A 25,010-nucleotide genomic window follows, 5' to 3' on the forward strand; every position below is an offset into this window, starting at 1 on the left:
TGTGACGATTACCTAAATCGTCGGAGATTATAGTAAGATTCTCTCTTCATAAAATATGCATTCATTTACTAGTATATTAATTAATATCCTGTGTTTAATGCGGTTTGATAATAACTTTATACATTATTTAAAACCGTACACTGGTCTTCAAAGAATAAGCATTATTAGTAAAACAATGTAGAACTACTTTTTTTTAATTAGATTTCGTTGTGAAATACTTTTATGGCCCATAAGTAATATAATTAGCAATAATTCAATTCATTTGGCAATTACAGTAGGTTCAGAGCTTTTATTAAAATATACTAATGTACCTATAAATATCAAGCGAATGATCATAACATTTCCAATAGGAAAAGGAATAGGAAAAATTTAGGCAATAGCCTAACTTTTTCCATTACGAGCATAACCCTTACTATAATAACAAAGCATGGGAAGGAAAGACCAAAATATTATATACACATTTATTACACGTATACATTGTACACATAAAACTGATACATACCTATATATACAAATCCTGCCGCCTGAATATGGGAAAGGGAATGTATGTAATATATTGAAAATATAAATTATTGACTAGATTAAATAATTTTGACAGCGACGAAAAATTATTCAAGAATAATCGAATAATTAAATTAAAAAAATTAGATATGTGAAAATATAATATATATAATTTATAAATATAGGCATCTCAATATTCAGGACGCAAGAATTTTAACTAAATGCCACTCTGCCATTATATGAAAGGCAACACTCTTAAACAAATTTATGGTAACACTTCGTTGAATCTAATCTCTAGTTTTTAATACCAAACTTATCAAAAATTTCGCAGTCAATTATTAAAATCATTGAATGAAATAATACTCCATTTCGCAATACATTTAACGTTTCGATATTGTCAATAGAACTATAATACTTTATCCATATTAATATTTTTACATATATTTTATTAATTTAAACACTTTTTATACATTAATTATTCTATAACAGTAATAATGCTACGCAAAAGCAATGTACAGACGACATCTTATTTACATTTCATTCACAAGATGGCGGCGAAGCTATTTTCAATATGGCCGCCCATTTTGCGGTCGTTCAGGAAGCTTTGGCGGCACGTTCGGCACTGGACGGCTACACAGAAACACAAAAATAATAAATATAAATGAATAAGAAAAAACAAACCTTGATATGTGAAAGTATGAAGAATAATTTTATTACAATGTAATCACATAACTCCAAGTGCATAAATCAGAAGCGGTATTACTGAATACAATAATACCATTATGATTCTAAGAAATGATGTATGATAAAAATAATTTACCGATTTACCCACACACGAATTGATCTGACGCCAAACTGTGCAAACAAAACCAAACTTTTAAAGTACGAGATATTCTAATAATATATATAATTATTTAACAATAGCTACTTGGTAGAAATATTTTTTTTATAGACATAATATGATAAATCGGTAAAATTATAATGACATGCACAAAAGAAAACTTAATAGTACGAAATAGAAAAAAATAGCGACAAATTTTAAGTAATGCATTTTTCATGCACCATAACATTTCGCGCTCACAGAAAAACTAAACATTCTCTCATTCAAAAAAACGTACAAAATTAATTCTATATTTTCTACTTAAAACGTCATTGAATAACAAATTAGGTTGTTCTGTGCTCTTGTGTTAGTATAATATACATGCAATTAGTTAAGTTCATTAAAATATACCGCAATAGTAAATTTAGCTTACCTAATTATCCGTTAAGACGTTTGCAAGAAATTTAAATTAAACACCTAGATACACGTAAATAGCGTTTAATTATACTATTTATACAGCATAAGATTAACAATATTCATAAACTATATCAAATCCAACAATCTCTAGTGACCTTCGATGGTACTAACAAGAGAGCAAAATGTATGACGTATATGTTGTAGCGAGTAGGAACTATGTTCAGCGATGCTGATGATGTCCCATACCATACCCATACTGGTCCATTTGGCTAGTGCTATACAGGGTTTTAGAAACTTTCGGAATTCCGAAATACGTGCACGGACTAGCTCTGAGAATCTGTCGTCTATAGCTTTTCTTATTGAAACCATTTTATTTGTTCTAATGGGCGAGACATGGCTATTGCCAGAATTTTCTAGATCCGCACCTATGTCAAGCTTCGCGTCGGAAAGTTTCCAAAAGATTGTATAACTATATACGAATATAAAACGTCCTGCACTAATGAGAATATATGACAAAGCCGCGCGTCTACATGATGATGAAACATTAAAATTCCATTAAAAGTTCATAACATTTATTCCGATTTATTAACAAGTTTTCTAATAATTGACCAAAGATACTGCTAAGAGCTCGGTACAATCACTTTGGTCGAACCATAGATAGGCGATACCAATTTCGTAACAGCTTATATTTGATAAATGCATAAATTTTTGAAGTAGGTCGAGACCCTAAGCTAGTGAAACACAAAAGTGAGAACACTTCCTACGCTACACTACGCATAGTGCATCAACAACAAATAGACGCTCGATCCACATTAACCTAAGTTTACAAAAAAACTATTGATATGCTCCATCGGATGCCAGAAGCGCGGTAAAATCCGAACTCAACTACAATAATATACACCTTATAATAAACATATGAATTCAATCTTTACAATTATACAAAATAAATTTATACGCGTAAATTATTCTTTACAATATACCTAAAGCACTGCATAATATTTATTCACAGATAATACTGTAATTTCACAGCTAATTTTAATGTATCCGACTGGAATGTATGAAATAATAAAACATACCAAATTGCAATGCTGTTAATTTATTCTTTTGTAGTGTGTGATCTTCTATAACGAATAAAAATACAAATATTAAAACCAGCGTTAGGATATTATTATTGTTAAACACGCTAGGGTAACATTAGTTGTTAATCATCATAGTTACGCCCTTAGTCACAATGGAACGAAATTCATAACATCAAATCCATATTTCAAAACATTGAGACGAGTATAGACTAGAATATGCAATCCCGTCACATTTAAACACCGTTAAAAAACATTGCTGGATATGTAATCCACAAATTTCGATCCATACAAGGCATACAAATTGTTATATCTAAGTAACAAAGTAATTAAATCGTATTACAACGTACACCTATACGCGTATGCGTACGTAAACATGGGTTAATTGCACAGAGTAAAATTTACTTGAATTTTGCGAAGGCTGAACTCAATTCGCTGATAGCGGCGTTGGTGACGGCCTGTCCCACGGCTTGGTTGATTTGCTGGCGCATGTGTGGCGGCATTTGATTCATGGCGCCCACTGCGACGCCAGCCGCGCTCCCCGGACGCCTATTTATTGGTTACGATGAATAATGATAAATCGAAACTGACAAGTTTTTGCTAAGCTTTTATAGAATTTAGATGCATTTATATTTTATAGATAAGCAATAAAGTTTTACTTATTATTTTTAGTATATAGTTGAAAATACCATTAGATATCATCAAAACAGGTTTTTATATTAATATATAATTAAGATTGTTATAAATATACATAGCATACATATTTTAGATTAAGATAAACAATAATTGAAGCGAAATACACCCACAGCTTATCTGTAAGTATTGAGTAATGTAACTGCCATAACAAATTAAATCTTAACTGTACTTACTTTACATACCTTACAGGTTAACTGTGACTGTTACAAAATTTCAATGTGAGGCTTTATACAGTGAACAAAAATATAACAAAGACATTCCTAAGAAGACCACACACAATTTAGTGACAAACATGCAGTGCTCCACTCTTTAACCTTGCTAGCTACAGAGCGTCATAAATATTTTTTGTGAATTAATTAGAGCCTATACAGGTTTAATGTGGCGCGAATCTTACGCATTAAGACGCTGTCAATTTTCTTAAATCGCGATATATTCAATAGATACATGAAACATACCTTTCCATAGTAGCTACTAAAGATTTTTAATCTGGTTTTATTTCTTATTCACATAAAAATTCGATAAATTTAAGAAAATTAATTACATTGAGTGATAAATATGTATTATTTATAAGTAAGTACATCGGAAAAAGGTCTATTGACAACCACTTCCAGCTTAGGATTCGAGCCACAAAAATTGACCGTTAGGTAAATAGACACCTATAAATTGAAATTACCTAAATTGTATATACTCAAATCTCGCTGCAGTTAAATTTCGATGACAGCACAACCTTACCGTTAAAAGAAGAAAAAATATTTTTCACATCCCCTTACTCCCGAATTCTATACTCAAAGCACCAACGAGCAAAGAGTCGTAGACGTTTATAGCTTGTCAATAGACAATTAACGAGGTAATTGTTCGATATAGAACACGGCAGAAATTGCTGCAGGAGATTCAAGATACTATATTCCTACATAACCTCTAATTTTGATTATTGGAAGCAATTTTATTTCAGACATTTCATAAGTTTTATACTGTATGTAACGTATGTAAACCGATTGTTAACTTATTACAGTTGATTGACGTAATATTAATAAAAACAATGTATAAGGGAGTGAGGAATGCGCCCCGCAAATGTACTAAGTCAACACATATATCTAGTTAGTACCTTAGTTCGTACGTAACTTAGTATGTTAGCACGCACCGGAGTCGTTTAGCGCCGTCTGCGAACAACAATCTACTGCAATTTCTTTTACCTTTCCCAATGTTAAATAAGACAAGCAGAACAGTTAAATATTATGGCTGTTACATCACCCAAATACACAAAAGCTCACATATATTATTCGGTTAATAAAAGTAATGATTGAAGAATTATTTAAGTTCACCAAATTAAAGTTTGCTATTGAATCAAAACCGACAGTTAACATATTAGTTATGGGTTACCGTTTGCCTCTAAAAAAACATTGTAACAATGTTTTGTATTTGTATATATGGCTTCATACATTAAATATGTAGGGTAATACGTTAACTGAAACGAAGATTAAAGCCCAAAGCCCAACAAATACATTTGATGGCCGCACTGTGGATTTTACCGCGCGACAGAATACCAAAACCTCGAGTAACTTGATGTAAGAACACAGTGCGGCCACTTCTTTTGTCTCTTATCTAGATCACAGGCGGTTAAAAATCACAGCACACTTACGTGGGAATAAGTGGTGCAGGCAAGCCACCCCCTGGAGCGGGGCGGCCACCAGGTGGCGGTGGGGCGGCGCCTCCGGGCCGAGAAGGCAGAGGTGGTGCAGGCCTACCCGTGCCTCCGGCTGGTGGGGGCGGAGCGCCACGCTGACCTAACGAACCTGGAAATGCAATTTAGGCTAACGTTTAGGCATGAATCGACATTGTATTTAAAATAATGGTACGTGGCGAAAGAAAATTATAAAGATAACACTTCACCTAAATAAATAGAAAGAAGATTGAGAAAGAAGGACACAGAGTGAAATCCATTATTTGAAACAGAACGTCTGAGATTTATCACCATTAACGTTAGAGGAGAAAAAAAACTACTGTCATATGTTTGTCTAAAGACTCATTGCAATAGCGATTAACTACAAAATTAGGACGTAGACTTGTGGATATACTGGTGTTGATCAAAATTTAAGTGACAAATGAGGAAATCAAAATCTCCTTAAGATCCATTTACTCGCTTGTTCATGAAAACTAAATCAGAAACTAATTTGCACTCTTTTAATTTCCACTTGCACTTCTTTCATCTCTTTCCTTCAAAGTAAATTCACGCTATGCGTTCTATAGTAATATATCTATTTTATTGCTATTTTATTAACAATTTTACGGTGACATATATCATGAACATCCTTGCAGAAGATACTTACTCTGTTGCTGCGGCGCAGCACGCCTTGGTCCACCTGGTGATGGAGGAGAAAGCCGCGGGTTCGAGTCCAGTCTGCTCTCTAACCAGTCGTTCTTGACGGGAGGAGGAACAGGTGTGCTCACAGTTGCCATAGAAACGTCCCCAATGATCCTTAATGCTTCCTTGCATGCGTGGTACATACGCAGCATCTCCTCGCGTTTTAGGGCTTCCTCGGGGGATTCTTCCATCATTTGTGACTGTAATTTAAAAAAATAATATGCAATAACCACTTAAAGGCAATAAAAAAATGTCTTGTTAATTAAATTTAACTATTTTTACTATTTATTATTATCACATCTTATAACCATACAAATCAACATAAATTTAAATACCTGGTCACCAGACGCATATAAATGCGCGAGCAACTCCCCATTGATGAAATCTTTGGCATTATTAATGATCATCATCATGATTGTCTTCGGCACGAGATCCCTTGTCGTCTTTGTCACTATACGCATGTAGGAATCAACCAAGTTTCTGATTGTCTCCACTTGCCTCTCCAATTGAGGGTCCATGCTGCTTGTACCACTCGAATCTGAATTCTGAAAGGAATCCGCGAGTACGATAAAGATTTATAACGATGCAAATATGTGTGTACATATATAGCATGGTACAGCATGGTGTTCATCGTGTTGCTATAGTTTCTTTTTATTCAAAAAATGTTCATTGAAAAATATAGTATTTTTGTAATAATGCCAATGTGATTGTAGATAATTTATGTCAAATTAGAATGTAATCAGAGTAAGTGTAGAAGCGCAGAGTAGTCATAACCAACTGCAATACAGAAAAATCGCGGTATTTTACTACGAAATCTACAACGCAAGTGTTTTTTATTAAAACAAACGAATTTTTTATTAACTGTTGATGGTACCCAATCGAAAGTAGGACAGGCAAAAATATGCGAAGTGTAAAGGGCACGAACGTAGTCATACGCTACGAAATTAAAATAGAGGCCGGCAGGGCACCTAGCTAAGCTATAAGATGATAGATGGAACAAACGAATCGCACCGTGGAAAAGGCCATATGTAAATGCCGCAAAAGGAAGATTCCAACTGCCTTGGCATATGTTTACCCGAGATTATCGGGCAAATCTAACATCAGGATATGAGGAGAGAAGTTCTTCTTTATGAAGAGACTTGTCAGTATTTGATTTACTTAACAAAATCTTTTTTGTACTAATTTAAAGTTATTTTTTTATAGAATTTAAAGGCATTTTTGCATCCCAAGTATTATCGTAGTTAATATTACACTTACAGTAGGCAACAACAAGACTTCTACTTAGTATCTTCTCATAGCATTCCATAAGCTCATTGTGCCATTCAGAAAACCTGTACTACCAAAAGCTATTGTAACCGCCCAAATCGGTTATAAAGCATTATGCTCATTTTCACACTAATTTTCATTCGATGTGAGGTGAATTTATGTTTGCGTATAAAGTTAGGTAATTTCTACAAGCCGGTGTAACTGTACTGTCTTTTTCAAAGTATGTCTAGTCCGTGTTAGTTTAGCATGCATTAATAAGCACTTAAGTTATTCGTTTCTTTGACGCAAATACCGCTAAAATAAAATACTATTCAATTACTAATCGAAATCGTTTTTTTTATTAGACGAATATTTATAATTGAAATAATATTTTATTTGGGTTGGAATTGTCTCACAGGCCTTCATGCTATGCAAAACCCAAAAATTACCCGGCTTCCGTTTAAAGCCACTAAAATCAAACACTGCAATTGTTTGAAAATTGACTTACATTTTCTTTTCGACCCGGGTAAGGCAGAATAAACTAAAAATAAGAATAGAATGCCAATAAAAAAAAATTGAAAATTAAAAAAAACACACTTTAAAAACCATATGCAGCGTACCGAATTTGTTATTTCGACGATACCTTTTAAATAGTGGATATTAGAAATACAACACCTATTACACAAATTAATTAAATATGGGGCTGTGAAAAACATTGCTGTCTCATTTACTCATATACTCATATAAACAAGAGACAGCCACATTTAAAATTGCTCCCAATATATTCAATAAAGAATGCAAAATGAGACTAGCACACTGTTAGAAACACGGCCAAACCAACTACATTAATTCTACTTCTAGCGGTAAGAAAGTGTATATGTATGTAAATAGCTGAAAAACTGTCGACTTACAGTCCTCTTGATTCGAATACAGAAAACAATGAATGTAGGTTAGTAATATGACGTGTGCGCGCTATTAACAATTGTTAAGCCGATATAACAAACCTCGGTTCCTTCACCCTGTATCGCATGACAAAATAATACATCATTGTATATCATATATTGAATAAATTAATGAACATTCAAAACACATTTGTACATACATACAATATACATAATTAGTATTAAAATAATGATGATACAAAACTTACGTACGAACGTACATTACGGACGTACAAATATATTTCAAGAATGTATAAAATGCAACGACGGGCTTACGCCAATTTGAATCTTAATCGTTTCTCTTTAAGGTACCATTATAAGTAAAATATAATTTTAAATACCTATTTGCCTTACTGTGAAAAGGTTTATATATAAAATTAAAATGTGTCTTGATTTAATATATCATTTTAAATACACAAATTACAAATATAAAGCAATATTATGCTATAAGCGAAATCTATGTATAAGAAATTTTAAAAGGAAAGACAGGCAAGATTAAACTCGTATTATTTTGACTTCTTACCTCGTCCCCGTTAGCCGCTTCCGAGGTCTTCTCTGGGTAGACACCGGCTCTGAGGAAAGACGCCTTCCAAGAGTCTACGTCATCTTGCGTTTCACACGATAACTCGAGTTGTTTGTAATCCTTAGAAAACATAACAGTTAAAATTGCAGACGAGAAACATTAAATTGAAAATTAAGTACTTTTAATTCTGATATACATATTTGCCAAAGCTTAATAATGTGATATGGCAATACAAAAATGTTTACTTAATAGCTAGTTTTGTTTTGTCGTTTTAGACTAAAAATAAAATTTGAACCAGCAAACCTTGTAAACATTCCTTCCTTCAGGGTTGAAGAGCGCGAACATGTGTCGCCGGGACATGAAACCTTGCTCCAGGTCTCTCAGCTTGAGTCCGTCCAACGGAAGCATGTACTTCTTCTCGCGTTCCTCCTCATCTTTAAACCAGGAGATGCTTTCCGATGTCAGAACGAACCAGTAGTCACGGGAACCTCCTGAAAATAAAATAAAAATTATTTAGCTGGTTTAAATTTATTGACTGTAAATTTTGATTATTTGGTTTTCATCCAGTTCCAGAGTTTCCATCAGAAAAATAATGGATCAAATGGAACCTGTATGTCCTAAGGTTAGCGCGTAGATTCAAGGAATCTACGCGCTGTTTATAGTTGTTAACAGCAAGTATATACGCGTGTATAATCGTAACATCTTTTGAATAATTAATGGTAAAATAATCATAAATTGTCTTTGGTTAACATAGCTTTTACACATTGATAGAAAACAATTTTTAAAAACCCGTCATCTTTTACTCGATACAAACTCATAAATGGGGAAATAAATACAGATAACACAATTTTCTCTACAGCTGTGATACTTTTGACATTCAACACCTTTTGTCGTCAGTCACCGTGACCACGCACGCTGTGCGCGCGAAACGTCGTAAAAATTTAAATTTAAAATTATGTAGAATAATTATAAGTTTATAATAATACAAATAGCTTTAATCCGGTTAAAAATTTGTTTTCTTTTAATCATAAATTAATGCATTATGACCCCTTTTCTTAAAATAAACAAAATGGAAAATAATAATTTATATCATTGAAATAATCATAATTCGATTGAAAATTAATTACCGTATCGCCAATATTATACCTTTCATAATTCCCAAATTGTGTATACACATGTATCCTTTTCTAATAACCTGATTACCGAGCGCCCGGTGACCCGACTTGGCCGCATTCTCAGATTGATTTTGTGCGCTGCAAACAAATCGTCAATATAAACTAAAAATAGGCTTTACATTGGAAAAAATCGCGTGTAATTACTAGAATATACTCGCCCGTGGTCATGCAGGCTGTAAAACACGCCGATTAAATTAATAATGTGATATAGTATGTGGCCATAGGATCGACTTAAAATGATACCCCATATAAAAACGAAATATGTTACAAGCGTTCAACGAAAGTACTATGTTCCTGCCAAATTGGATTTAGTTAAATAAAATAGGTCCATTTCGTTTTTATGAATATGGAGATTGGACTTGTATTCTAAAACATATAACTCTTCAATCCACGTTAATATTGATTGACATTTTAACTGACACAGTATTGGACTATAATTTTTGTATATTTTAGAATACTTTAAGTCGAAGGAAAAGCAAGCGTGCACAGAATGAAATTCTAACACCTAACTTCCCTAAGTAAAGTGACAGATCTTACCAAATTCATAAAAAATAAATTTCTTGGAAAGTTGTTGTTAGCTTGTAGATAGAGTTACCTATTAAGAATACATATATCTGTATGTATAGGCTGATAATTGACGCAATGTAGAGCGCTGAGATTCGTAGATTGGATAACATTTACGCAATTCTGAATATCTATACAACACCGTATACCTCATTAAAAAATCTTTAGGGTGACGTTCAGAATCGAGACTTAGAGCGCGAAGTAAGACTCTTGTATGTCAAAATCTACATTCTGACATACGGGAGTTACATCTACCGCTAAGTCTTGTTCACGAAATATCACCCTCAGAGAACCGAGGTGGGATTTGTGGTAACAGGGATAAATTATATTTTTATTATGGATGGACCGAAATCATCTCAATATGTACATTTTGAGAGAAAACAGTATAATTATTGAAATTTTGACAATTGTGTTACCATATTTAAATAAAATTGTGCGCATAACCGGTTCTTTTTCCGAGCCTTACCAAAATATCTAAAATATTTGTAAAGTTTGACGTGTATTCCACCCCTGACATAGAATTCTGCAAAGATCTCGCTCAGCGCTCATCATTCGTCCAGTAATTAGATGAGGAAAGGATGCCTCAGAACGTATGGAACGACATGAAAAAGCCGAAGAACGCATATACAAAATCCTTACTTGGCAAATCCAATAAAGTCCTCATGATTGGTGTTCATGTAAGCCAGCTCACAATCGATAAGTAGGACAAGTTGATCTTTGCATTGCTGTTCGCGGGATCGGACGTGAGACATTATTATACGTTCGGTCTCTTCACGGAGACGCGGATAACGAGACATCTGCAATCGTACAATATTTAAAGCAAAAAAGTTAACCTGATACACCAAATAAATAAAAGTAAATAAATATATTTCCGTTTTCCATACAAAATATTTTATTGATTTTCATTAATTCATAGTCTAAATTGAGCTTTATGTTACAAGAATATTTGAGGGTAGAAACATAAACATACCCTTTCAGTACAAACACGGACGACATTAGACAATTCCTGTACGACCAAATCCACACACTTGAGTGAGGGCTCCTTCAATCGAGAGATTTGTTTCTTCACTATTGCCTCGAATGCCATGTCTGGGGTAAATAGACCCACCTGAAATGTTTACATAAAATTAATTAAAGGTTTGACAATCATAATAAGTAATTAATCATATGAATGTCTATTGATTTAATAAAAATGTCCTCACCCTGATACCATGAATATTTCTTATAGCAAATGCTATCTCCCTACGCAACTCCTTTTCATCGAATTCCATTTTGACAATCTCAAAGGGAAACCGTTCGTGGAAGAGACGGTTAATCTTGGCACCACCAGATAACTCATTTGTATTGATCTGAGCTGAACCTGAACCTTCAATAGTTCTCTCGAAGTCAGTCTGAAGCTGCTGGATCATTCTGTAAAAATACATTTCTGTAGTTGTGACACAAAATAGTTTGATAAACGGAGATCAAGTTATTCGAACAAAAAATATTATCAAATTTGTTTTCAATAGACTTGCAGTAAATTTTGTACTTTCGGTACAGAAAGGATGAGTATATATTTTAGTTTAGGATCATTTCGTAACTCAATAAATGTTGGTATAATTTAAAGGTAAGGTTGATTACTTGATTAAAGATGTCGATAAATTAAACAAAAAAATAATTTAAAAGCACTAACAGGCAGTTAGAAAATCGATTAAAACAGTATTAAAAATTCAGCTTAAACACACTCATCACAATATTTAATATATAATTAATTGTTTAAAATAAACTATTAAAATGTTCAGTTAATTAATAATAAAATAAAGCCTTAATTCTTTCACAATTAATAAGGTTAATATTATGTAATGTGGAACATGTACGCCACAAAACTGCAATCACATCACACGATTGTTACGTAAAATTCGTCACACATTCTTTACCTGTAGAAAATTATATCGCTGGTGAAACACCGAAAATAATAAAACTGTGATTAATTAACGTCTTTATTGTAAAGTTGCATATACATGTTTTGTTACGGTAAAAAATCTAATAACACGATAAGGGTATATCGCAGAGGGACATAACTTTGGCAATGGACAGTACGCATATAATTTAAATGAAATACACTTTTACTCAAATTCTAAGAAGTTGTTTTATAACATGAATGCGATCAGTGTTTCCTTTAAATATATTAGGTCGGGGAAAAAGTCTATTCGCATTAAAGTATGTATGAATTCGTAAAAAAACCTCTTTGGCTATACTATTTGTATCTGGCTGGTTCATCAAAAGTTTAAATTTTAAAGAATATAATTCCAAATTCAAATGTGTGATTTTTATTTATTTTTCGTAATGTCAAGATGAGTGAATCTAATGAAGAAATTCTATACATTTTAAAATTTGACTACAAAAATGCAACACCGCGCAAAATAATTGCAATGCTTATGGACCTAGTAAAATGGATGCAATTTTTGAAAAAGTAGAGCAATATCAGTAGTTACGACGTAGCTGAAGAACTTGGAATTGACCACAAAACAGTTTTGGCGCATTTAAAAAAAACTGGGTACACAATTAAGCTCGATATTTGGGTACCTCACAAGCTCACTGAAAGAAACCTAATGAACCGAGTACACATTTGTGATTCTTTAATTTCTTTAATACGACGTAATGAAATCAATCCATTTTTGAAGAGGCTGATAACTGGTGATAAAAAGTGGATTAAGTACGACAAGAAAAAGCTCGTGGTCAAAGGCCGGTCAGGCTTCACAGACTGTGGCGAAACCCGGGTTAACTAGCAACAAGGTGATGCTGTGTGTGTGGTGGGATTGGAAGGGCATTACTTATAATGCCCTTGCCCCTGCCCCCGGTCCTGCCTGGTGGTAACACTAAGGTGTTACCATCAGGCAGGACCAGCGATTCTGAACTCTACTGCGAACAACTGATGAGATAAAAGCAAAGAAGTTGAGTTGTTAATGCATCCGCCGTATAGTCCTGACCTAGCACCTTCAGATTTTCACCTGTTTCGGTCTCTTCAAAATTCTTTAGGCAGTGTTTATTATTTCGATGAGAAGCCCCAACATATCTATAGCAATGGGCTCATGTCCCTACCTACAAGATGGTAAAAAGTTATCGAAGAAAATGGTACCTACATACTTTAGTGAAATGTAAATAGACTATATTAAAAAATGTTGTGACTTAAAGGTAAAAATGCGAAGAAACTTTTTCCCCAACCTATTATAACACACCCTCGCATATCCATACTCGGCAAGAAATCGTGGTCTACTTTTTGAAGCATTCACTTATTTCGGGCTTAAAGCGTTTTATGATACAATTCCTCTGAGATTAATTATACAAACAGAAAGCTCGACTAATGATAAGTAATTACTAATGGTAGACTCCACTAGTTTGTGGAACTGTAAGAGCTGGCATTGATTTTATATTGAGAGTAATAAAAATAAATACTAAATATACTCACTGCAGCATAGCCTTGGTCTTAATAGACGGGTCATCAGGTCTGAAATGTTTGTACTGTTCTACATCCTTTTCCAAAGCTAGTAATTGCTTCTGCAACTTGTCCCGAAGGCCGGGTAGAGTGTCACGAATGTGGTTAGTTAACTGCTGGTTAAGAACCCGCTGGAGGTAAGGTGTTCCTAGACGATCTGCGAGGTGGCGGTATGATGGGTGACTGTAATATTAAAAATGTAGTTTAGTGTGTCTATTGATTAATTAGTTATTTTTTTTTACTAAAGTATTATAATATAAATTTATTGAATGTCGATGCTTCGGTGGACGAAGAAAATGTGACCATGTGGCATATGCTAAAAAAATTGTATTTGTACGAATTGTTAATTAATTATTATTGCTATCATCGATTATATACACTACACAGATATATAATTAGTTCAAAATTTTGACGTTTTAGGCGTGTTATCTTAAATCTGATTTAAAACCATCAAGTATCTATCTATCTGTTAAAATTATTCACAGAGTAACTAACTTTAAAAAGGCTTGAGTTTAATTTTTGATACTCATACTTGATTGTATCAATACATACAGGCATAGATAACAATATTTGGTCAAGTGAAATTTATCAAGGAATTTATCAAAGTTATATACAAGAAGAATGTGAATTATCGATAAGGCCGCACGATGCTGTCGATGTATTTAACGATGTATTTCGTTATATTGTGTAAAAAAAGCAATAATTTTTTTTTTCTTCTATTTAACACAAATGCAGTAAAGTGAAATAACTCTAATAATGAGGAGGCAACTGGCGCCCTTAATTATTTTGAGAGTCATCTCACTGTCCAATTGAATGTTAGAAAACATTTACATATTTAGAAATTAGAAAACTTTTTTTATCTACCAAAAAATCGAAATTATGTTGACATTTGGAGTGGTGCAGTACAATCCACGTATACGGATAGTTCGCGCTTGGGTTAGGCATTTTGGGCATTGCAGACCTGGTTAAAGAGAAAACCGACTTCTGCCTACATTCATACCTTGAATACCTACATATCCGTCATCAATAAAGTAAATGAATATATAACAATTAAGGAAGTGAATAATATCATATTAATACATCTTATCATCTTTCAGTGCTTACTTTAATATCAACAAATTCCTATTGCGGCGCCTATCTGATAATAAAACAATAATAAATTGATGGATCAATGAACACAACTTTTATTTGTTTATATAAGAAATAGCTGGACAATATTGTTAATCAACGAGCGAAACAGTATTTAATTACTCGGCAGTTATTTTTAATATATTGCAATTATTTTTTTCCTATCTAAGGCACAATAGAGATGTCTTACGTTTCCTTAAAAGTTGTTATTGCATATAAAGTATTTACTACGATATTCACAGCAATTTCAATGTGTTTACGATTTTAAAGTCGAAATCGCTTTTCATCTCTCAGAATCTACTGACATTTTATAAGACGACAAATGTTATATTTTATATTGTTTTGCTTTAAATCTCATTGAATTTTCATTACTTTATTAAATAAGTCTTTGATGTGTTCTTGGATTAATTAAGTTTATGTACGCTTGTATACTGTCTTCATATGCTGTTTGTTTTTCCTTTTTAACATGATTTCGCATTTCCTCCACTTTAACATTGCTACCATAGTTGATTGTGGTTGCCTGACAGCCAGCTCTTGTTAGCGATAGGGAAAGCTGTTGCCCTTAGTTACTGTTTAGTTTAGTATGTTGAAGCAAGGAAGTGTAAATAAAACAATACTAGAGTCTACTTTAAATCACTTACCTAAGGAAGAACTTCCTTTCTGCTCCCAATGCGGCAGAAATATCCTTTCGACCGTCAATGTCCTTCTGCGAGCGGTTGACCACACCGATGTATCCACGGCGAAGGGGCAGTAGCTTGTTTTCGAGGACATCTCTGGCGTCGGTCCCTTCGTCCATGAGATCCAGCTTTGTTATTACACCGATTGTGCGCAGACCTAAAAAATAATAGTTTGTTCTCTGTAGATCCTAGTAAAGGACAAAAGTCAAATTCGTTTATTCGCAATATTTATTTGACCGGAGCATGAGACTGTTAGTTGAGAACTTACGAGCCCACGAACAACGCCAAGTTTGAAAATAAAAGAAGAAATGTTTTATAGCAGACGATCTTGCTTATTCCGGCTTTTGACAACTTTTAAAGTTTTGTTCTATAGAACATACACACCATAAAGCCAGAATTGGTACGCTCTTTTCCTAAAGGATGTAATGTAAAATATGAAGGTATTTTGCTATTAATTTTTTTACCTATCTTGTAGAATTAATAGAGCGTCTTAATTTTTTGTTTAAATTAAGACAATATAACAACGTTGTGAAAGTACTACCTAAAATGAAAGATATTAACGTCGGTGCTCTGCTCTGATCTGAACGTCACGCAGTATGCTTTCTTTATTTGGTCTATATTTTCGATAACAAATGCAACTTTCTCAGAATACATGTCCAAAATACAAAAGATTGTTTTCTTCTTTTAGTCGTGTTTAACAACTGAAAACGCATATGATAACATTTTAATGTTATTATGAAACAAATAAATAACTCGATAAAATCTTTTATTGATTTGCACAAAAAAACGTTCGAATAGTTCTGGAGTAAATTCTTCAGAAACGATATATTTGTAATTTCCATTCTGTTTTAAAATAGCCAAACCTACCAATTGTACTATGTAATATGTATATGATTTGTTTATTAATTTACTAGAAGCCTCCTGCAAAATGAGAAAATATAATTTTTGAACATTAATTGTAAAGGCCGCTCAGCTATATCCGTACAAGAGCTGCACATACAAAAATTAACTGTTGCATTTTAGAACTAATAACAAAACTAAAAAAAATCATAAAGTCTTATTTCAAAACCGTATGCAATTTTCATTTTTCACTCAAAACATTTTGAAGCTATACCAAAATAGGTGAACAATACTAATTAGCATTTTACACCTATGCAATTAGCTGAACCTCCGTTAGATCATTGCGCAAGGTCACTACAAAACCATATATTAGATATATTTAATCGAAGCTTAAGTACTACACCAACCTTGAGGGTCCACTTCTTTGGCAAGTTTGAGGGCATCGCTGTTCGCCAAGTCAGTGTTGGCTGGGGTCACAGCTAAAATAAGACAGCTCTCACGTCTGATGAACTGGAATATCATGGCTTTAATCTGCTGCTCTATGTCGATTGGCTGGTCTCCAATGGGCACCTTTGTAAGCCCGGGCAGATCGATTAATGTCAGGTTGAGAACTGGAATAAACAATGTTCCATGAGTATTCCACATTTAAACTATTAATACAATAGTGAATTGGTAAAGTAATGTACGCAAAACCGCTACATCGGTATGGAAATCGACCAAACAATGGACTATTAAAAAAAACTGAGAATTAATAAAGTCTTATAAGAATTACACTACAAGGGACTTTACTCTATCTTTCTAAAAATTTATATCTTCGATTTTATAGGTAATTATGACTACTAAAACAATACATAGATTGTATTTTTTGTTAGTACAACAATGAGAAGCATTTTTATACGTATCCTATTCGCTATAAGAAATAATAAAATCTACCTATACATTTAGACACCGAGGTTTTTATAAACTTTTCGAAATTTTGGTGATACCTTTATCAGTAAAATACCTATATTTCAAGACCTCCGTTATACCATATGATATTATTAAATACAATATTAAATTAAATCTAATATTAAAACATATGCGTAATTATATTATTTAAAAATATATAATTACAAGCCTTTAATAAATTACTATATTTATTCTATGAAAAAACACGATAAATTTGCGCCCAAACCAGTGCTACTTAAGCCCAATAAATTTAGTTATTTTAAGGAACCTAGGTCATTATGAAATCTTCATTCAGAATCCAGACACGCTTGTATGGATTTGCCTTTTGACCTTTACGAACTGCGCCGCCAACGCACGCATGCGCTTATCGAATTTGCTTTCGAGTACTTTGAGATTTTCTCTCAATCAATGACGAGTGTGGACTGGTTGGAATAAACGGACATTTAACGATACATTAATATTAATACTCCGGGTATTAATATTGACATTTATTCTATTGAGTACTTGTATCTAGCTCTAATTTAGTTAAAACACATCGGATTGGACTTCGGATAGCAATATATACCTCTTTAACGGACTAAAAAGCTGATCTTGGGACCAGCTTTAAAAATGTATATGCTATTTAAATTTATTGCGCAACTGTTTATAATAAAGTTGATTGCCCTTAACGCAGCGGAGACACCTCTTTAAAAGATGACAGGAAAAGTTCGGAAAAAATTTATTAGATTTATCGACCTTTACACGTGTTAATCAATGCATGTAAGATCAGAGCTTCGATTCCCTTCAGTATTAATAAAAACCGCTTTGAGTTGTAGAAAACTTACTTCCCTTAAAAAAAAAACATTTATGTAACTTTTGCAACCACTTCTTTATTGCACACACTATTACTTAAAACTTTTTAGATTATAACAACTTTTAAGTCAAATTATAATTATACCATTGTTAGGATGTTTTTTTATTTTAGAGTATCAGTTCAACGATCATTGAACAATAGAAATTTTCAAGATAAGCCTTGGTAGGTCATTGCCCGTCCGTTCTGCACAGTTTAAAATATTTTGCCATTATTATACTCCCCTAGAACGATTTTCGGTCAGAGACAAAGTACATACTTGATATCATAGAAAAAAATGTACTTAAGTATATATGGCTATTTTTGTTACTACACTGTCTGATATTATAAAAATGTAGGTGATGATAGATAATGTGTATTCGATATTGTTTTACAGATTGCGAGCAGTGTTCTATTTACATATATCATAAATTAAGTCTTAGATTACACCTGATAACGCTAAAACCGGAGTAAATATGTGTGCAAACAGTTTATAAAATAAGATATTCCATCTTAAAATAAAACAGATTTTCTAAACAACTCTCTTTTGGTTAGATGAAGTTGAAAGGGAGATCTTTCTGTTTGTTTCTTAAATATTTTTATAAAAAAATATTGTGCTTCATCATTGAGTATGTAGGCCATACAATGAAAGTATTTTGATGCTAATCTTTTAAAAACTTATTACGCGCAACTAGATCCTACCACGATGTTTTCCGATGAAAAACTCATCGAAAATTTGGCTTTTGTCTTGCATTTCAATGCATTTTAGTTTTTCCAAAGTATGAACATATATTTAGTTGTATTGTGTTCACGTATTCGGCTGTCACGTATAGAAAATTATCATTATATTTTACACATACGTAAAGCCTTAGTCAATTACAGCTTTGAACTTCTAATAATATGATTCCAGGAATTTATTATATGACATCATATTTTTTTAATCTTTAGAGGTCTCTGGGAGAATGACCTGCGCTGTGGAAATCGTCTGCTACAAACCGCACTCACACACATTACACACTTAAAATGTACCTTATTCCTTTTTTCCATAATGTTTAGTTATTTTTCTTTTTTGATTATTATTATGCTTGTTTCTTTGTGTGTGCATATGTCTAATATCCTTAACGTAAGCACAATTTCTAGCAAGCAACAATAAGACGTCATGGATCTCCCTGATCTACTATATGTTACTCTTTTCTATAAATTTGCGGAGCCAATACTTATTGTATCATATAATGTCTATAGGATAGGACAGCATTTAAAGATAATCTCCATATAGACGGTTTAATCGCCGCCCCTTTAGTATTAAACTATTAACCCTATACAATTACTCAACCCTTACATTTAACTTAATTCAGGGGAAGGCTGCAGGATAAATTAAGGGGTTTTTTTTTCATTCCTACGCTGAGGTTTGCCTGGTACCTGGTCTACCTGTGCTCTGTGCGTTGTGCAAGACAGATTTTTTTATACGAGCGATCTAGTTTTATTTGCATTTCTTTATATTCTTTCTTGTGTACAATAAATATCAATGTATATAAAAGACTATTCTGATATACGTCTCATCATCATACAACAGCTAGCGCAATATTTTAATTTCAATTATTAAAATTATGTTTCAGTGACGTTTTTCGTTTAGAATTCAGAGACAATTAATACTTGTCGACTGTAAAAACAACTGAGTGTAAACATGACTCATTGTGTTATCATTTATTCAAGTACGTATTTGAAATCGTAATTATCTTTAAACAGCCACTTCCCATTAAGGATACGTTTGATTTATACTAACACTGAGCGACTTTAAAATGTATTTTCAAAAATATAAAGCTTTTTTTTGTACTTTATTATAATTGAATTTTCGAGATTAAGCTCGAAACCGTTCCGAAAGTAATTTCTTTTTCTAAATTACCACCATGATATGATTACATACTTGACTCATAACACATCAAGATAATGACGCATCACGTCATTTTTAAGCTACAGGTTCAGAACTAAGCAATCAAAGTAAACTTGTCAGTTAGTATCAAGGTTACTCTTAGTATAAGATATTGAAGAAAACAAAGAACTGTTTTAACTCGTGCAACCCTCTCCCAATTCAATCAATTTAAGCTGCGACCAGGCGTCGAATCCGATATCTGCCTGGTCTGGTCCTTTTAATCGTTTTGCCTCCTCGAGGCAAGTGTGAGTGTGAGCTTGAGTTAATATTTTAAAAAAATACGACAGTCTTCTCCGTAACTATAGTACAACCACACTTCTCTAAAGATAATATTCAGTCATAAGTAGAATGTGTACGAGATTCTTTATTCAAAATTTCCGATATGACGATTGAACCCGGGAGTAACTTACGAATTTACAGTAGTTTTAGTGTGATATTTTACGATAGCTAGAATCGCATTCTCTAACATTCAAACAAAAACAGTATAATAATACCGTTGAGATTCATCACTTACCGTCATGAACCCTGATTTGATTTGGTGACCCTATTAATATTAGTCTACTCGTAAAATAGGTCATAAGTGTTGATTTATAGTCACAGTTCTTAGACTAGGAGATCGAATCAACTCTTGTTCATAAAGTACTAATAATAAAAACTATGTTGTGATTGATTTTCTCAATAACAGGAAAACATTCCACACATTAATTATACAATTGTAAAAGGGATTTTCTCACAGTATAGTATTTATTCCTAGTAGTATCCAAATACAATATCAATCAATAATCTTATATAACATACAGTAACGCCCTGTGTGTCATTAATGGAGGCCGCAGAAAAAATTATGTTCCACTTTCTACTACTAATATCAGAGATCATCTTGCTATGTCAACTGAAACGATTATTGTTATCGCCGGAAACCAATAACTTTGTTACCAACGCTATGGCGCAAAACACCTAAAAGATTATGAGAGTTCAAACTTGCATTATTGGTTTACACACTTTCAGAAATCACTTTAATATTTGGATTAGGAATGCAGACAAAAGTAAACAAGTATAATAAGCTATAAAACCCTCAAACACATATTTAAAACATAGTCTTACCATTTGGTGAGTACACTCGTAAGTTAATAGGAACAGGTGATATCCCTTTGTTTGATCCTGTGATCCGATCAGTCTCTGCCTCAATTTCAGCTCGGACTTCATTAAAGTCTACAAATTTCTTGCCCTTGCAATGCAGGAACTCAGCATATTCTAAAACATAGTGTCTTTTTTCATATACAATTTGAATCTTATATCTGTAATTATGTATTCAATCATGCATTGCGGAGACAATGGATTTTTCTATAAGCCTGATTAAACTGCTTGTACAGTGTACTTGTACTAGTTGATTTTTAGGCCTACCCAAACCAACAAATCAACAGCATGTGTCAGATGCAGGCAAATCCAGAATCAAGTTATTAGCAATACCAACTTATCAAGAACCACATACAAGAACTTGAAGGAAGGGTACTGTTTGTTTAATGTTTTTGTGAATTATCAAATTTTTTGTGATTTCTTTATAAGAAATATAGATGTAATTGAAACATTTAAAAGTTAGTGCATTTCATTTTTGCACTTAAATGTGCAATTAGGTGAGAAGCCAGGCAGGCAGACTAGTTAAGCTTTTTAATCTCACTGATAAGTATGGTATCCTAATTTAGCAAGTATAAAATATATTACCTGCATTTCCATGTATTAGTTGCAGAATCAAAGGTCTTCTAGTGACAATACCAGATCCTCTAGGCAAGAAATCTCTGTAACAAATGTTCATATATGAAACACAAAGTGATTTTTTGAATTACGCATAGCTTCCACAATAAGGCTGATATTCAGTATTTCATGGGTTAACATTTTAGGAAAATAAATGTCCATAACACTGTGGATTACTCATAAACAATATTTGTTAGACGTTAAATTGACACCAAAGTTAGGACTGGGTACTAAAAACCGTATAAGTATTTATCATAACAAAGTTTAATATTATGTACAGCTTGTTTTAAAAAAAAATCCTTTATCTATTTCTAAAATTAATGCAAAAAGCTATGTTTACTCTATATCTAAAATTAATATCTTTATTGATAAAGGAAATATGCAATTTTGTGACAAAAATGACATATTTGATGTCTACTTTTAAAAAGAATAGGGAGAATAGCTTTATAACTGGCAAAATTACAGTTTCATTTGCATGTCTTAACAAAGGATATAATTTTGAAATCTTAAAATTTGTCTTTAAAAAGAAGAAACTTGCTTTTGCTTGAATTTATATAGCTTATCATTAAATTACAATACCTTATTAAAAATGAAGATTAAAAAAGAAAAGTAATATAAAACATGGTTTGTTTTATTACTTGAAGACATAATTACATATATACATTTGGTTTTTATATAAAGGATATGCTTAGTTCCATGTTTTGACAATATCATCAGGAAAACAGCTGTCCATCACTTGATTCATGAAGCCTTGAAGATGCCCTTCAACAAAGGCTTTGTTAAAACTCTAAAGTTATAAAGGATCATTATTGGGCAATAAAAGAACAATTTTTAAAATGTTATTTCACTCAAACAATAAATTATGTGTTACAAATGTTTAAATTTCATTGTTTTACAGATTTGAATAAGCCGACTCCAAATGTAACCCAATTGTGTATTGCTAAATTTTATTATCATTCTTCTAATAAGTTTATCGTAGTGGGACCTTACCTGCCGACAAAATTTTCTAGTACAGAACTTTTCCCTGCCGATTGACCACCCACAACTGCAATTTGTGGTAGATCTAACGCCATATGTACACCCATTTGAACAAACGCATCTTGCAATTTGTTTATTATGGGTATAAGCTGTTGCATTCCAAAATTTCCAGCCATTTTAACTAATTACACATGTAATATCACTAATAACACAATCACTTGCTCATCGCTTTGACTTCACATCATCATTCATCGCCCATCGATAAACTGATATTTTTAATTTTTCAATATGGTGGTTTTTGATTTGGCTCATTATGGGTGATTTGTTTTTAGGATATGGTAACATTGAAAATTTTCAATTGTACATGACATTAGAGAAATGGTTTATTCTTAATAAACCAATAATCCATTTAAATAAAAGTCATTTCATTTAATATTTCGAATACATTTAGTTATTTCCGTTAAAAAAAATATAATTTTAACTATTAAAATAATTGGTAATCATAATAATAAATATATTTTAAAATAATAATTAACGGTAAGTATTGTCCTTAATTAAAGCTTAGGGTATGATATCCTATACACACTATATATGCTTTTGGATATGTGTAGCCAAATGGCTATGTTAATTTTTTATTTTATATTTATTTAAAATACCTATTTGAGTAATTAATTAATTTAAAATAAAAACAAAGTATTTTGAAGGTTTGTGCGATCAATATTGCGTGACATGCGCATCAAATGTAGGCCACTACGTGATGTATTATTGTTACATTACTATCAAAATTTATTCATAAGCTTGTATCTTTTATTTTTACAATTTTTATGTTATATATTTGACAAGTATTCTCTATTTTTAGCTAAATACTAAGGTAGTTCGTTAGTACCTCCTTTTAAATATTTTAACACTTGGATTTTTTTTAGCGTCATTTGATCTCGTGATTCTTATCTCTTTCTACATAAAAAAAATATAAGACAGTTATTAACTAAATGTCGTTGTTATAAATTTTATTGTTTCAGAGAACATTACATTTAAGTAAGTTGGTATAACGTCTTCTAATAAATTAAAAAAACAAGCGATTTTAACTAAAAAAGTAAAATTACCCTACACTAAGACATTGTACTTGGCAGTTAGATAAAGGCCTATAACAGTTTAATTACTATACGTTTTAACATATTTTTTGTTTCATAAAATCGTTACGTGTATCTTACCTGCCAACAAAATTTTCTAGTACGGAACTTTTTCCTGCAGATTGACCACCAACAACAGCGATTTGGGGCAGATCCAATTGCATATGAACTCCAAGTTGCGTAAAAGCATCTTGGAGCTTATTCACAATTGGAATCAATTGTTCCATTCCTATATTCCCGGACATGGCTGCCGGTTATATCACGTCCTCTCCTTTTCTGCACTTCTTCGAAGATCTGCGCCTACTGAGAACCTGGGGCCGTTCATCAATATAACAAATTTGATATTGCGCATGCGTGGTTATAAAACGAAGTATAGTATGTTAGTTTAGATGTATTTTTGTATATATAATATATAGCCGTTAGATTATATGGAGTAAAATCGATATATTTATTAGTTTTAAAAATTACCCTAGCTCTATATAGATATTAATTCGTACGTTTGAGTCTTGAGTAAGGCCAAATGTTGGTGTAGTATCTATTATGAGTTGAATATTAAAATGCTCACAAAACGTTAATCAAGCTTAAATCTAATATTAAACAATGTTTCTCTCTTTCCCTACCAATTATGATAATTTTGTTGTTGCATGAAACTAGCTTTTGTAACTTGACACATTTCCAAATACTGGTCTACATATCTCCTGTATAAAGGATCCGTAAAATTGCATTAGTAAAAATACCTTTAATTATTTTAATTACACAGAGTGTTGTAATAAAAATTAAATTAAATGCTAACAGAGTGCCGTGCCTGACTATCTAACTACAGATAGATCATACGATTTCGGAGCAATAAAATAATATACTTCCTGTAATAGCATAAATGACGAATACCTCGGCTCGTCCTCTAGAATTGAAAATATTAAAAAGTAAATTGTAAAGGTGATAAAACCTTCGGCTTTTTGTAGTCGATAAAAAAAGTTCTCCTCACTATGCGATCGAGCTGATAGAA

The 25,010-nt window shown here is 32.5% G+C and overlaps 1 protein-coding gene across 13 annotated transcripts; it reads right to left on the minus strand.

Annotated features, from left to right (window-relative positions):
• Window positions 1-447: 447 nt before the first annotated feature.
• Window positions 448-24,309, minus strand: LOC123707728 (dynamin). 13 transcript variants are annotated; one of them, XM_045658018.1, is made up of 20 exons: window positions 24,086-24,309; window positions 21,867-21,940; window positions 21,249-21,398; window positions 16,848-17,051; window positions 15,565-15,757; window positions 13,769-13,978; window positions 11,523-11,730; window positions 11,291-11,428; window positions 10,960-11,117; window positions 9,915-9,929; window positions 9,728-9,834; window positions 8,885-9,072; window positions 8,582-8,701; window positions 8,122-8,136; window positions 7,626-7,658; window positions 6,208-6,417; window positions 5,838-6,072; window positions 5,150-5,303; window positions 3,220-3,363; window positions 448-1,131 (listed from the first exon to the last, which is right to left on the minus strand). In XM_045658018.1, exons 1-20 carry the CDS (start codon window positions 24,247-24,249, stop codon window positions 1,068-1,070), a joined length of 2,784 nt encoding a protein of 927 aa, XP_045513974.1. In that variant the 5' UTR covers window positions 24,250-24,309; the 3' UTR covers window positions 448-1,067. The 13 variants fall into 13 exon arrangements, with proteins under 13 accessions (XP_045513974.1, XP_045513975.1, XP_045513986.1 ...); XM_045658019.1 differs by lacking the exon at window positions 24,086-24,309 and adding an exon at window positions 22,887-23,162; XM_045658030.1 differs by lacking the exons at window positions 3,220-3,363; window positions 24,086-24,309 and adding exons at window positions 4,616-4,670; window positions 22,887-23,161.
• Between the last annotated feature and the right edge of the window lie 701 nt (window positions 24,310-25,010).

The sequence above is a fragment of the Pieris brassicae genome, chromosome 3, assembly GCF_905147105.1.
Source record: "Pieris brassicae chromosome 3, ilPieBrab1.1, whole genome shotgun sequence".
NCBI classification, from domain to species: domain Eukaryota; kingdom Metazoa; phylum Arthropoda; class Insecta; order Lepidoptera; family Pieridae; genus Pieris; species Pieris brassicae.

What these genes read in the sequence shown, in the direction of transcription:
- LOC123707728 (XM_045658018.1), bottom strand. Translation starts at nt 24,249, where the DNA reads ATGTCCGGGAATATAGGAATGGAACAATTGATTCCAATTGTGAATAAG. An exon ending in ACTAATACATGGAAATGCAG is followed by an intron (nt 21,399 to 21,866) that starts GTAATATATTTT and finishes ACTATGTTTTAG; the next exon opens with AATATGCTGAGTTCCTGCAT. An exon ending in ACCCGGGTCGAAAAGAAAAT is followed by an intron (nt 6,418 to 7,625) that starts GTAAGTCAATTT and finishes GATTCCTTTCAG; the next exon opens with AATTCAGATTCGAGTGGTAC.